At 31.4% G+C, this 14,859-nt stretch overlaps 1 protein-coding gene and 2 long non-coding RNA genes across 4 annotated transcripts; 2 read left to right on the top strand and 1 right to left on the bottom strand.

Moving 5' to 3' along the window:
- Positions 1 to 6,406: 6,406 nt before the first annotated feature.
- Positions 6,407 to 9,417, top strand: LOC107608491 (uncharacterized). 2 transcript variants are annotated; one of them, XR_015892138.1, is made up of 4 exons: positions 6,407 to 6,548; positions 6,644 to 6,698; positions 6,788 to 6,934; positions 9,107 to 9,417. It is a non-coding gene; the product is annotated as an uncharacterized LOC107608491 (long non-coding RNA). The 2 variants fall into 2 exon arrangements; XR_001612882.3 differs by having other exon boundaries at positions 6,784 to 6,934.
- Positions 9,418 to 11,231: 1,814 nt separating this feature from the next.
- On the bottom strand, positions 11,232 to 14,039 carry LOC148554272 (uncharacterized). Its single transcript, XR_015892139.1, has 2 exons — positions 12,866 to 14,039; positions 11,232 to 12,823 (listed from the first exon to the last, which is right to left on the bottom strand). It is a non-coding gene; the product is annotated as an uncharacterized LOC148554272 (long non-coding RNA).
- On the top strand, positions 11,645 to 13,791 carry LOC107606052 (NAC domain-containing protein 2). The gene is made up of 3 exons (XM_016308018.3): positions 11,645 to 12,036; positions 12,124 to 12,398; positions 12,893 to 13,791. The coding sequence occupies exons 1-3, from the start codon at positions 11,877 to 11,879 to the stop codon at positions 13,361 to 13,363; spliced, it is 906 nt and encodes a 301-aa protein (XP_016163504.1). The 5' UTR covers positions 11,645 to 11,876; the 3' UTR covers positions 13,364 to 13,791.
- Positions 14,040 to 14,859: the final 820 nt, after the last annotated feature.

Here is a 14,859-nt window from a genome sequence, read left to right as displayed (position 1 = left end):
TCAAATTTTAAATTTTAAAAGATTCAGATATTGTTTTTAGGATAAATGAAAATAAATAATATCTCTAAATTTTGTATGTTTAAATTTTAAAAATTTTGGATTTTATTATGATTTTAAATGTTTTTTCAGATTTTATATTTTCTTTTCAAAAATTTTAGATGTTTTATTTTATTAAATTTTAAATATATTTTTTAGTAATTTTAGATAAATTTTTATATTCAGTATTTTGTTATAAAATTAATTAATTTATTAAAATGTTGACTTAAAAAAATATTACTTATCTAGAATTTTTCTTTCAACAATTAGTAGCAAGATAATAAGGAGCAAGCAGATGTGGAAATTGTGTGAGGCATTGAAGATGAGTGCTTAGTGCTTAGTAGCAACCACCGAACACCGAAAGCGAAGTGAAGCGGCACACACAGACACTGGACACAGCATTTGAATAAGAATAAGATACATTGCACCTTGACCTTTCTTCTCTCTATTTAAGCCTCTTATTCCTCTCACGCTTATCTATTGATCTTGACCGCTCCACACACATTATCGAAGAAAAACATGCTGCTTTCTCATTTTATATATATATTATTGAGGAATGCTATATATATATTATTGAGAAATGTTAGGGCCAGCAACTTTTGTGATTTGTAGTCATCAAATAGTTATCAATAATAATTTTAATGGTGTGAAATTAGTGTGAAATTTCATCCAATGGTTCACTTTCCTTTGCTGGTTACATGCTGGCCAGAATTTAACAAAATTGCTGGCCCTAGACTTTTCCTATATTATTTGATAGAAACTAAAGTGCGCAGAGATAATAGTTGAGAATTGTTAAATAATTTAATAAATGTGATTAAATTATTATTTTATAATTTTTATTATTTTGTTTTATAGAAAATAGATTAAAAAAAATACACATTAACAAAAAGTTTAAGATAGACAAATATATATTAAAAATTTGCAAATACAAAACTACACATTAAAAATTATTTTTAATAAACAAAGTGTCATGACGTTAAAAAAATTTTGATTTTTATGAATTTTTAGTATATATTTTTGTCTAACAAAAATAATTTTTGAAATATACTTTTACATTTATAGATTTTATTGTGTATTTTTGTTTACCTAAATTTTTTATATATACTTTTTTTTCATTTACTATGTATTTTATTTTATATTTATAATAATATTGCAATAATATTATCATTTCTTAATTGATGATGTTATTTTCTTATTATATATTATTCTTATAGTAAATAAATACTTTTTTACCCGTTATGAGGAATAATAAAATAATAAAAATAAAGAATAATTTAGTGAATTACATAAAAAAGAGTGATAAGTTTGAGTGATAAAATTATTTTTCTAATATTATATATAATAAAAACTTTATGTGCACATAAAAACTAAATATTAAATTAATTATTATGTATTTATATATAAATATATTATTAATATATATTTTATATTATTAATATATATTTTATATCAGTAGCTAATTTAATGATAATTTATTCGTAACATAATTTTATTTTATTATTTTTCTTACAAATTTCCTTTTTGCCGCCAAATGATAGTGTCTACTGCGCAATAATGTGCTAAACGGTTTTAGAATAATGTAGGAGAGTATAAATGTTGAGTTGAAAACAATTATTTGATGTATGTGTCTATACTACACTAATAAAGTAATAATATAACGAATTATTCATTGTTTCTTAGCTTGATCTTATCAGTTCCAGTGTATTTTAATTTTTCTTGTTTTGATTACAAGTGATTAAATAGTTTGAAACATGAATGTAATTTCAAAATACTAATAAATATTTTTTTTAAATTATATATTTTATAAGGGATTTTTATTTTTTAACGATAAATTTTATTAAAAGAATTATTTTTCAATAATATTGTAAGAAATTATTAACGATATATTCTTAGTAAAATCGTAATATTATGTTTCATTTGATACATCATTTATGATATAAAACTAATTTGAAAAATTAACATATTAGGTATACTAAATTGGAAATTATCAAAAGTTTAAATGGAGAATTAGTTTTATAATTAAAAGAAGATAATTCCTGAGTAACACCATAAAAATGAGTAAAAAATAATAACAGATTTACCAAAAGGAATTGATTACAATTTTTAATGATTAAAAAGTAATGAAAACAGAAAATAAAAAGTCTTCGGTGCAAGCATTTTATCACTTAGAAAAGGTAAAATACTTTTTGTCCTATTTTAATTTTTTACTCAAAATTAATTTTTCTTCTTCAAAAAATACTTTTTTCCTATTAATGTTCTTTTTAAGAAGTAATTAAAAATTGTAATTGTAGTGAAGGTAAAGTTGATTATAGTGATTTAAAAGTAAAAATATCAGAAAATAAAAGAAACAAAGATAATAATAAAAGAAAAGTTTTATTTTTTATACGAAAATAAAAATGATAAAATAAAATATTAAAAAATATTTTAATTTAAAGACGAAATTTGAAGGCACTCAAACATAAAATTAAAATAATATTTCATCATACTTAGAAATCTTAATCGGTATATAATTGAGCCTTATTAACAAAATTAAAGAGGTTGTGAGTTCGAGCCTCTTATTTTTTGTAAAAAAAATAATTATTTAAGCTAATGAATTATAACTCAAATGATATAGTCTTCCCATACTCAATTAAGAAGTTGCGGGTTCGAGTCTCCTATTAGTAAAAAAAAAAAAAAAAAGTATAATTAAGGATTGGGATTTGGGACGGGTACTTTCCTGGTAACTTCCTGACCTTTCCCTCTCTAACAATACGTGCAAGTCAATGTTCTTATATTCGAACGTCAAAGTTCAATGATCAAATATGAAAAAAATTATTCAATTGGCTAATTGATGAATTAGCGGCAACTGAAATAATTATATATAAAAAGAAAAAAAAAAACTAGCGAAAAATGCGGGATGGCAAAAAAATTTGGATCCGTAGACCCTACGAAAAAAATTTGCGACAGCAAAAAAAATAAAGATCCGTAAAATTTTCACTTTTCTATCTTCTATGAATAAATAGGATAGGAGACCACGGAGATTAAGATACCTATTTTATAAAGACTCATTAAATTCTTACTAATATGAAATTATTAAAACATTTTTTATATTATATATACAAATTAATGCAAAATTTTAAATTTTTATATATTTAATTTTTTTATTTAAAAACAAATTAATAATACGTATAATATTTAAATTTATACTAATTAATTATTTAAATTTGTATTATTATAGAAAGAAAGTACTATTATTGAGTTATAATCGCCGATCAAAATTTGATGTGTTAAAAAATTTTTATTTTAATTTATATGTGAAAGATTTTAAATTTATGTTATGTTAAATGTGTTTGAATTGTTTTTAATTTGATAAATTTTAATTAAATTGTATAAAAGTTTATCATAATTTTTTTTATTTTTAAAATTTAATATCTATGCATACCGATAGGTATCTACCTCTTCTTTGGAAAAAAATAAATAGAAACATGTGACTAAGATGAGGTGAGGACGGATAATTTTCTAAACGGTCATGGGAGTAAAAGAGGGTCTCCAGTCCACTCTCCATCTCATAAATATCTATTGTCATCTCTTTTTGGATTAGATTTTTAAAATGGTCATTTAAATGTACGGTTTTTATTATTTGAATTTTTTAAATTTAAAATTTATTATATTAATATTTGAGATTCAATTTTGAAAAATATATTAGTCCTTAAACTTTTTTCTGATATTAAATCAACAAAGTGTTGAGCTGATTTTATAATTTATCATCCTAGACATAGAATAAATGATATTATTTTATTTTGATATTTAAATAAGATAAAAATAAAAAAATAAAAAAATTATATAATGTATAAATTATTTAATTTTTATTTTTAAAATAATATTTTTTTGTTTAAATCTCAAAATGAAACGACGTCCTTTAACATATATCTAGAACTAGCCCAACATTTATTTATTAATTCAATAAAAAAGAATTAGATGACCAACATGTATTAACTGAATTTTAAAAATTATATTAAATTTAAATTTAAAAAATTAAAATAATCTCGAATCCCGCTAAAGATTTAGTTGTGACTTGTGTCACGTGTGTTTGGTTAACTGTTTCATCCATTTAAACATGCTTTTAATTTTTTAAATGACGTAAAATAAGTATTTAGATGTTTTTTTATCCAAAATTTTTTTAGTCTAGTTCTTATCCCAATTCATACAAGGCCAGAACAAGTTTTTATTGCTTTGGCATTCATCCAAGTACTGTTTATATTAAATAAAACTAGATAAAATTATTAAACTTACCTTTCATATATCTTAACCTACTTTTGTTTATGGACAAATTATCTGAATAAAATATTTAAAAACTAATATTATTAAAATATAATTTTTAAATATTATAGACGTAAATGTAATTTTTATATTTTTATATAAAAAATACAAAAAGTATAGTAAATTTCAAATTGTATGTGCGTGACGATTTACGTTAAAATGTGTGTGAAGAGAAATCGCTACGCTCATATAATGATTTCTAAACGAACTGAACAATGAAAAAATTGCAATACTCCTACAGCAATTTCTTTATAAATGGCACACCTAAGAAACCATGTGAGACTATATCGATTTTTTTTAGTTAGAAATGCCTATAAATACCAAGCAAAAAATAATGGTGTAGTAGTAGATTGTCATTTTTACGAATTCACAAATGGAAAAGTCTAGGGGCCAGCAACTTTGATAAATTCTGGCCAGCATGTAATCAGCAAAGAAAAGTGAGTCATTGGATGAAATCTCACACCATTAAAATCATCATTGATGGCTATTTGATGGCTACAAATCACAAAAGTTGCTGGCCCCTAGCATTCCTCATTACAAATGGATAGTGAGATGAATATTTTAGTTCTAGTCCATTGCTCTAAAAAAATTAAAAAAAAAAAAAACAAAAGGTACGGCATCAAGTTTACTAATAGAGAACTGGTGAGTGTTTTTATCCATTTATAAAATACGATGTCAGAGCTAAAAACGAGTATATTGTAAAAGGTGGGGTTGTGTGGAACAAAGTGAGTGAAGAAGTTGTTTTACAAGATTTTTACCGCGGTTGTGTCAATTGGTGTGAAGTATGAAACATTTGTGATAGGGTCGGATGAAAATATGCAAGTTTTGTTTCATTGTCGGCGAAGTTTTTTGGAAGTGAGAATACGCGAGCTGTATACCAAGTTGGAAGATAGCGTTGACTATTCTGGGGCATCAGCGCCGAATCCTCAATCGACTACGGTGGGGTGCTTCTACCTTGATATTTGTCGTTGCACCTACTTGTCTGTTGGCTGATCCTCCATCTGTTGCAGTTGGGATAGCTAGGTCACTCCGTATGGTTCTGGGTATTTCAGGTGAGGGTAAACCGGATCGGGTTGAAAATGCGATGCAAAAGGATGATTTGGACAAAGAGCCTACTCACATCGTGGGTGACAATGATGAGGATACTCTAAGGAACCCACCTATACATCAGGGGCCATTAAGTTCCGGGACACTGTAACATCCTCCACATTTCTCAACGTTGAACTTGGAAACCGTCGGCCAGCAACCGGACATGAATCCTATCTTTGGGGGATAAGAATTGCATGAGGAAAATTCTGTTCTAGAATTTCAGATTGGCTAATGTTTCCAAACTAAGGAGAAAGCCGTATTGAGTGTAAAGATTATAGCATCCGTCATGGAGTTATGTATAGGGCGATAGAATCAGATCATCTCAAATATCATGGGAGATACAAGGAGTTCGGTAAAAGTTGCACGTGGTTGATTTAAGTCTTAAATTTCAAATACTAAACTACAAAACTTCTAATTTTAAAATACTATATTTAAAAATTAAACCTACAAACCTTAAACACTATATTTAAAATTTGAATCCTAAATCTCAATTACTAAAGGACAAACATTCTACATTTAAAATAAATCTTAAACACCATATCCTTAATTTTAAATTTTAAATCTTAAATTTTAAATACTAAGCTACAAATCTTAAATTTTGTATTCTAATTCCTGCACCCTAAATACTACATATTATGTTATAAAATTTAACAACTAAAAAAAAACAAACTTACATCTTCATTGATGCCACCAGCAATGTGAGCAACGCCGTTGAGTCGGTACATGTAAACCTCGCAAAATTAGCGAATAATTAATCAATAAATTAATTTTTAATAAAAGAAATTAGAAATGCGAATTTTATAGTTTAATTAGATAGGGCTAATTAAAACAAGAATTTTGACACTAATTTCAAAGAATTTAGCCCAAGATTGGGCCGAACTAGTCGAACCGGATCCAAACCGGGGCCGTGGGCCCAACCAACTCCTTTAAGTTAATGAGCATCAGCTCATTCTTCTTCTTCTTCAAAGAAGAACCCGTGGAGCATGCAAGGAAAGGGGAAAAGGTTCCAAACCCTTGGCGTTAATTCAAATCCACGTAACTTTTGATTTGGAGCTCTGATTGACGATCCGTTTGCGGCCACGCGACCACAGCATCGAACTCTACAAAGCCCAGTACATTGTAAGGTAAGAGAGTCACGTTTTCTTCTTCAATTTTCTCAGTTTCAGTTTCAAAAATTCACGAGCAAAGATGTTGAAAATTGTTAAATTTCGGTGTTTAGGATCAAATTAACTTGGTGGACTTGCCGAGTCTTGTCCCAATTTCCCATTGGTAAGGTGAGAATCCTAAAACTCTAGTTAATTCTCTAATTTCGTGTGTTGGGTATTAAATTTGGATATGTATATGTGTGGTGATGTGAAGTTAGGTGTATATATATTGATTGGAGCTTGATTAGTGGACACTTGAGACTTGGTGGAGGTTGGGTGACATTGCCTTGGTGATTCCGGATCTCTTAGGGCTGTGTTCGGTGCATTAGTGGATTGTCTCAGGTAATACGTGAAAATCGGTCAAGGTATGGTTTATGTTTCTTGTATTTAATATGTAAGATTTTGTGAAAACTTAGGCTAGATGACCATAGGATATGTTGGAATGTATGAGAATGTTGATTCCTTAGTACCTTTGATGATATTTGTTGATGTGGATTGAGTAATTTTTGGTGATTATTATTTGCGACGAGATTAGGATGCTAAGTGATGAGTTTTTGAAGGTTGATATGTTGATATGGATGAGTATGAGTAGGTGGTGATATATGATGAATTTGTTGGCTAATTGTGGAGTCTATGGATGAAATTATGAACAATTAAGGTATGACTGGTTATGGTAGGTTGTGGGGCTGTGTTGTTATGAATCTAGTATGACTTGATGTAGGGTATTGTTGAGTGAATATAACTAGTGACTTATGTTTTGTGAAAATAGAGGTTTGGAAGATTTTGTAAAAAAAAAATTGATTTTTGACCAAACTTCGGTAAGCCATAACTTGGATTCCAAACCCCCAAATGATTTTAAACTTATTCCAAATGAAAGTTGGGTCCGTGAAGTTTACGCTGTTCGAAGAACAGATAAAAAATATTTTAAAACGAAAAAGTTATGCGCGTTAGAAGTTTGGAGGGCGAAGTTGGAATTCTGCAGACTTAGCCATTTCTGGCCAAACTGCATTGTATACGTACGCATACCCTTCATTCGTGAAGGGTTGATTCTACCTCGCGTACATGCGTACGCAGACAAGACTATGCATACACGAAATGGGCCAAATGCACTCCCACGCATACGCGTGACATTTCAGAAGTGCACTCCCACGCATACGCGTGACTCCTGTTTCAGCAAAACTTAATTTTATGTTTTATAAGTCTAATTTTAAACCTCTAAATCTCTATTTTCATTCCTTTAACCCTAGATCTTGTTAGTAAGCCTAATAATAAGATGAAGATAGGAAATTGAGGTATCTTGGTGGTGAAGTAAGGTTGAAAAGTGATGATTTAGGTATAAGAAGATAAGTGGTATATATATATATATATATATATATATATATATATATATATATATATATAGGGTACTACTTGAATTATGAAATTGGCTAAAGAAAAGAATGAATGTTGCATCTGAGTACTCTTTCTCAAAAGTGTGACCCTAGGAGATAGTGGAAGGTGAAGATCCCCTTCTTTGTTCCTCCTGGTATTGTAAAATCGCCCGCAGCGAGATGGTGGGAGGTTAGGATCCCCTCCTTTGTTTCTCCTGGGCATATGAGAACGTACCTCCTGGGTAGACGCAAGGGTTGTGATTTTGCCTCACTTGCTCCATATTGGTTAGTATAGAGGCTCCCCGGGTAGACGCGAGGGTTGTGGTTTCGCCCCACTTGCTCCGGGTTATGATAAACTATATAAAAGGATGCAAACATATGAGATATAAAGTGATTTGACAGCTATAATGACTGATTATGAGATGTATATGAATGAATATAAATGATTATCTGAGATATGAGTTTTCTTGGGTAAAGTACCGTGGCATGCCACCACGTGTTCTAGGTTAAAACTCAATACTCTATTGACCCTACGTCGTAAGAGTGCCGGGAACGTATAAATTCCCGGGAATGGCAACCCCCATTGAGTAAAGTTATATATATATGAATGTATGAATTATGAATGAAAAAGAGAAAAAGCTAAGCATAGACTCATGGGATGCGCGACGAGGGACAGTCCAAAGGTTTCAGACTTGTTGGGTTGGCTTGATAACCGACAGATGAGCCTCATCAGCCATAGGACAGGCATGCATCATGTACATATTGTTTGAATTGTTTGATTGTGCATTAACTGGGAATGCCTAACTGCTTATAACATGCTAGTTGATATACTTACTATTTGTACTACTTGTATTCTACCTGTGTCTGCTTTTGTCTGCTTGATTGTCTCTGTAATCTCAACGGAGATGGAGGATTGGAGAAAAGACGGAGAGATTTAGGATTCCAGTTCAGTTTTGGTTAGATTTAAGAAATCAGTTTAGTTTAGAAAATCTTAGAAAACTACCCTACTTTATGGCTTATATTTTAGTTCTTTAAGGTTTATAATCTTTGTGTCGGCGTTCTAGGATTGCCTCTGACATTCCCAGAACCTTATATCTTATGTGCGTGGCACCTTTACCATGCTGAGAACCTCCGGTTCTCATTTCATACTGTGTTGTTATTTTTCAGATGCAGGTCGAGAGGCACCTCGTTAGGCGTCTGGAGCTTTTGCAGTGAAGTGGTTTCTTTTGGGGTTTCTTTTGATCGTTTGATATATGTATATATAGATTCTCCTCTGATATATTTGTTTATTTTGCTCCTCCTAGAGGATTATGGAGAACTAGGGTTTTATATATGTATTTTTTGATATCGAGTTATGTTTATATGTATGTAAATACTCTCCGGCCAACATTGGCTTCGCAGGCTGAGTTAGGAGCTTGTTATCTTGTATCCTTGACCCTCTATTCCTACTTTTTGTTTGATTATACTTATGAACTTTAGTTTTCTTCTCACGCAAGTAATCACGTTTTTTTAGCGTTGCGCTTTTATATTTTGCGATTTTGGCTTTACCTTTTCTTTAAGGTTCATCGTATATTATATCCTTCCATTTATTATACTATATATATTTTATTTTAAGAGGCCGTAGCGCTTCGCAACCTCTGTTTTACATCCTAGGTGTAAAGCTCTGTGTGGTAGGGTGTTACCGTACAAGCTACCTTCATCCGCCATGGTCCCGCTTGAAAATGACACCTTAGGAATTTCAAGTGGCCAAATCATCTCCAAGCCTTTTCCTCTTTAATTTCTCTCAATCCACAACTCTCTCTCTCTAAACAAACAACTTCTCTCTCTAAAATTTTTTGTTTCAATTGAAATGAAGAATCCGCTACTGAATCCAGCAGATTTATAGGCATATATAAACTACTATAGGGGTACTGCGATTTCTGCAATGTATTATTTGTGAAGAAATTATTGTAGGGTATAACAATTTTTTTATTGTTTAGTTCGTTCAAAAATCGCTATAGAAATATCATACCTGCCACAATGTAAACTGTGACACCTTGTAGCAGTTTACATTCAATCCAGAATCTGTCATACCCTCTCGCGGTTTTTGTAGAAATATAAAAATTGTATTCGCGTTTGCAATATTTCAAACATTTTATTTAGGTAGCTTGTTTTTTGTTTATTAAAATACTTCTTAATAGTATAATAATGATTTTTCAATTGTTGGTTTGAAATTGAAAATATAGTAGAATTTGAGCACTATATACTTTCAGACTTAATATTATTTTAAATAAATGGATCAAATAGTATAATTTTACTTAAAATAAATCTTAATTGTAATTTGATATCTTTTTTTCAAAATTTGATTTTTATTTTTTAAACCATAAAATAATATTTAGGTTTTTTAAATATACATTTTATTATAAAATTAAATTACAAAAGTAATATAAAGAATTATATAAATTATGTTTTTTAATAATTTTATACTCTAACATAATTTTAGTTAATATTATTTAAATAATATTTATTTATTCAAAATTATATTTGACAAAAAATATCCAAACACAAATCATATTAACATCAATTTAATTTCAACCAAAATTAACTATTAAAAAATACATTTATACCAATATTCATTTACAAATATTAATTCTCACACACACACTAAATTCTTTGTTTATAATCATATTGTAAAGATAAATATATATTACTACCATATTATTCGAAACGTTGAATGTAGTATTCTGAATCGAAGGCGGCTGCTAGCTTACTAAGTTGCTTTCTAATTTACCATTTTTATTGAGATATAAAAAGTAGCCACTATGTTATACCGGTTAATGCATTATGCATGTTACTCGTTTCATAATCCGGAAAGAAATAATCATTCATGACAGCAATATTGCATTTTTCAGTTTTCTTCATCACCTACATATATTTAGAAATTAGAACTACCACATTCCTTAATAATAAATAACTTTCACAAAAAGATGAAACAAATATATTTATCTCTATTCTTAATTTCTAATATAGCGAGAGAGCCAGATAAGAAAAATCATTTATACCAATTTCAGAATCAGACAAAACCTAATTAATTTTCTTTTTCTAAAAATTGAGAATCTGCTGATTAAAATAATGAGTGATTATTTTAATTGGTCACTAAAATTTTTTAAATAAACTATTTTGATATTCAATTAAATTTTATTATTATAGAATTTTTTTAAAATTATTTTCATCACTAATAATAGTTAAGACTTTTAAAATAATAAAAATTGATTTAAAATTGATTTAAAATTCTTTGCAATAAATTTAGATATTTATTTTGAAATAAAAATATTAAAATATTTGAGTAGGGAAAAAGTTTTGGAGCCGCAAGAGACCACGCGGTATGGTGGGGCATGGTGTCGATGGAGAAGCTCCAAATCATAAATCACGCGAGTCGACGATCGAACGGTAGAAAATCCTCGAACTGCCACGTGCACCCTCATTTCACCGTGAAACACACTGCAACAAAATCAAAAGAAGGCGCCGACTCCATGAGCAGTGAGAAGATGGGGCCCAACCGACTGGGCCTCAGGCCCGTCCAAAACGAGTGTCGTAAGCAGTGACAAAATCATCTCTTGTGGGCTCTCGACACGCACGCACCACACTTGACTGATCGACACGTGTCCAACTGCGTCACCACCCCCTCGCTCTTTAGACCCCCCTCACCCGCTTCACGCTCACCACCACCACCAGAGAAAACGTTATCGCCCACGTGTATTCTAGAAACAGCTGGCTTACCATGCCACGTGTCCCCCTTCGCTCGCTATAAATACCCTTCTCTCCCTTACGTTTTAAGTTTCAAGCGCAGCCGTAGTTCTTCTAAGTCTTTCAGAGGGGCTAAAAGCTTCTTATCTACCTTCACCAGATCTCACTCTAATTATTTAGGTTTCACTAAAGTATCTCAGTTCTTTCAAAAATGGCATCGGAGCTTCAATTGCCGCCTGGATTTCGATTCCATCCAACAGATGAAGAACTCGTGTTGCACTATCTCTGCCGTAAATGCACTTCACAACCGATTGCTGTTCCGATCATTGCCGAGATCGACCTTTATAAATATGATCCCTGGGACCTTCCTGGTAATTACTGTAATGTTAATTAGTTTTTAATTCGTTAATATATACTTGTTGTGACTGACTATTTAATTATAATATTGTTTTTTGCAGGTATGGCATCCTATGGTGAGAAGGAGTGGTATTTTTTTTCACCTAGAGATAGAAAATATCCGAATGGGTCTAGACCGAATCGGGCTGCAGGAACTGGTTACTGGAAGGCAACCGGAGCCGATAAGCCTATTGGACAACCCAAACCAGTTGGGATTAAGAAAGCTCTGGTCTTTTACTCTGGAAAGGCTCCCAAAGGAGATAAGACCAATTGGATTATGCACGAATATCGTCTTGCAGACGTAGATCGTTCTGTTCGCAAAAAGAATAGCCTCAGGGTATATATCTAGCTGATTAGTTGTCAAGTACAGAGTCATAAAAAAAAAATTCATTATGATGGGATGAGATTACCAATTTACCCCTCTGGTCCCTAATCTTCTTGTTTTGCGGCCAGTCAGTGTGGCCAGCCATACAAATAAGCAGTGATTATCTTGTTGTACAGCATAAAGATAAGAAGCTGCGTGTGGACCCGTTGAGAATTTTTGGTGAAAAAACATGTGGCCCAAATTTGTTCTCATGACACACACCTTCGTGATCATTTGATGCGTGACATTGACTGATCACAAGTTGAACATGCAAACTTGTGGCGTGTGTGCATGAACTGTCTCAAATTGATTTTTATTTTTTAAAAAGGAAATTAATCAATTAATACGATCACGAAGAATCACAATCATTACCTTCTACAAGTTTTCTATGGATAGATCTAATAAACATTTTGCGGATTATTGTGCGATTATTTGTTGACTGATAAAACCATTGTGGTTTTTTTCAGCTGGATGACTGGGTGCTGTGTCGCATCTACAATAAGAAAGGATCAATCGAGAAGCAACAACCGAGCAGCGGCGTCAGTACCGTCGTGAACCAGAAGGCCGAATCTTCGGAAGTCGAAGACAAGAAGCCCGATATAGTTCCACGTGGCGGCGGCGGGGGCGTACTTCCACCGCATCCTCCTACGGCTCAGGCTTCGGCAGGCGGCGTGACGACAGATTATATGTACTTCGACAACTCCGATTCGGTTCCGAAGCTTCACACGGACTCGAGTTGCTCGGAGCAGGTGGTGTCGCCGGAGTTTGCGAGCGAGGTTCAGAGCGAGCCAAAGTGGAACGAGTGGGATAAAAACCTCGAAAGTGCGTATAATTACCTCGATGCCACACTCACCAACGGTTTTGGGTTCCCGTTTCAGGGTAACAATCAGATGTCGCCGCTCCAGGATATGTTCATGAACCTTCCGAAACCGTTCTGAACGCGCTAGTAATAGTAGAACACCAGAGAAAGAATCTTTTTATGGAAAACCTTTGATATGCAGTATGGTGCATTCCACGGCAGCACGAGACGTTAAGGTCCATGAGTGTGCCTGTGCGGGTGCGAGTCCATGGATGGGTCAACGAGATGGAACAGCAAGGGGAGAATCTGAAGAAGGGAAAATGAAAAAATGCATGCGTTAGGTGTGCAGCATTGTGCGCCCATTGATTTGGGTCGTGGGATTAGAATATCGTTTGGGGAGTCTGACGGTGGATGTTGGGTAGTCGCTAGGTTAGGCTGTGTATAGTTTATTTTGTACAATGTAGAGTGTAAGACCGGAGGGGGTAAACTATACGGTGGATGGTGGTGTATGTTGTTTCCATCTATTTATGATTAGTCAATATAAATGGTTAATTTTATTCTGTGCCACATAATTTCTTAAATTATTTGAAATTTAAATTTTAAATTTTAATTTTAATTTTAATTTTAAATTTCAACATGAGAATTAAAAATAATTTTATTTCATTGATATTAATGATAAAAAATAAAATTTGTTTCAAGTAGTTTGTATGATTGCGACCTAGTACTGCGTTTACTTTTTAATCTATATATATATATATTCTATCCATTCTATCATATCTGAAGTGTAACGCAGTTGAGTCTCGAGACCATTTCATTTCAATATTGTCTCTTGTTTTTTTTTTTTTTTCCCCTTATTGATTTTGACACCGAATTAAAATATATGGTGGCAAGAATAAAATATTATGATGTGATAATGGTGACATTATGTCAAATAGTTACATATTTAGGTCTAGGCATGATGTAATTTGTGTAGTGGTTGGAGGGTGAGATGTGTCTCTGACGAACACGCATATTTTACCAGAATATAGTATTAAATATTGTACTGTTCATTATTTTAATTAGATTACCCCGTATTGTGTGTTTAGGTCTATTGATTTCTCGAGCACGGATTTAGGAAAATAAAGTATGTATGCAGAATTCATGTTTTTTCCAGTTTTCACTTTGAAGTCATAGTAAGTCTAGTTTACATAATTTACTAGATAGTTGTCCAACTCTAGCTAAGTGATCTTATACTGCTGTCTACATATACATAACATTGATTAGTTTTTTTCGTCTCGAATTTTGACAGTTGACAAATGTTAGATAATAATTTAATCAAATATGATAAATTATTTAATAAATCTTAACTAGTCACTTTTTATACATTTTGCTTTCTGTAAAGAGATAGGTTATGTGTAACATCATAATGTCTTTGCTAGAATCGTGTCATGTGGGATCTTATTAGTTATTATTTCACAAATCCATTTATTAGCTTGACATTTGCATCCCTTATGACTTGGAAACTAATGTATTATTACACTATCAAATCATTGCATAATCTCATCCTTATTTCACTATGTTAGTTCTTTAATTCTAAAACATTTATCCTATACTAATTAGGATGCAACTCTAATCTGGCATTAACTTGTATGGGTT

Source organism: Arachis ipaensis, chromosome B7, assembly GCF_059453495.1.
Source record: "Arachis ipaensis isolate K30076 ecotype BB chromosome B7, ASM5945349v1, whole genome shotgun sequence".
Classification (NCBI taxonomy): Eukaryota; Viridiplantae; Streptophyta; class Magnoliopsida; order Fabales; family Fabaceae; genus Arachis; species Arachis ipaensis.
This window is presented reverse-complemented; position numbering and strand designations above follow the sequence as displayed.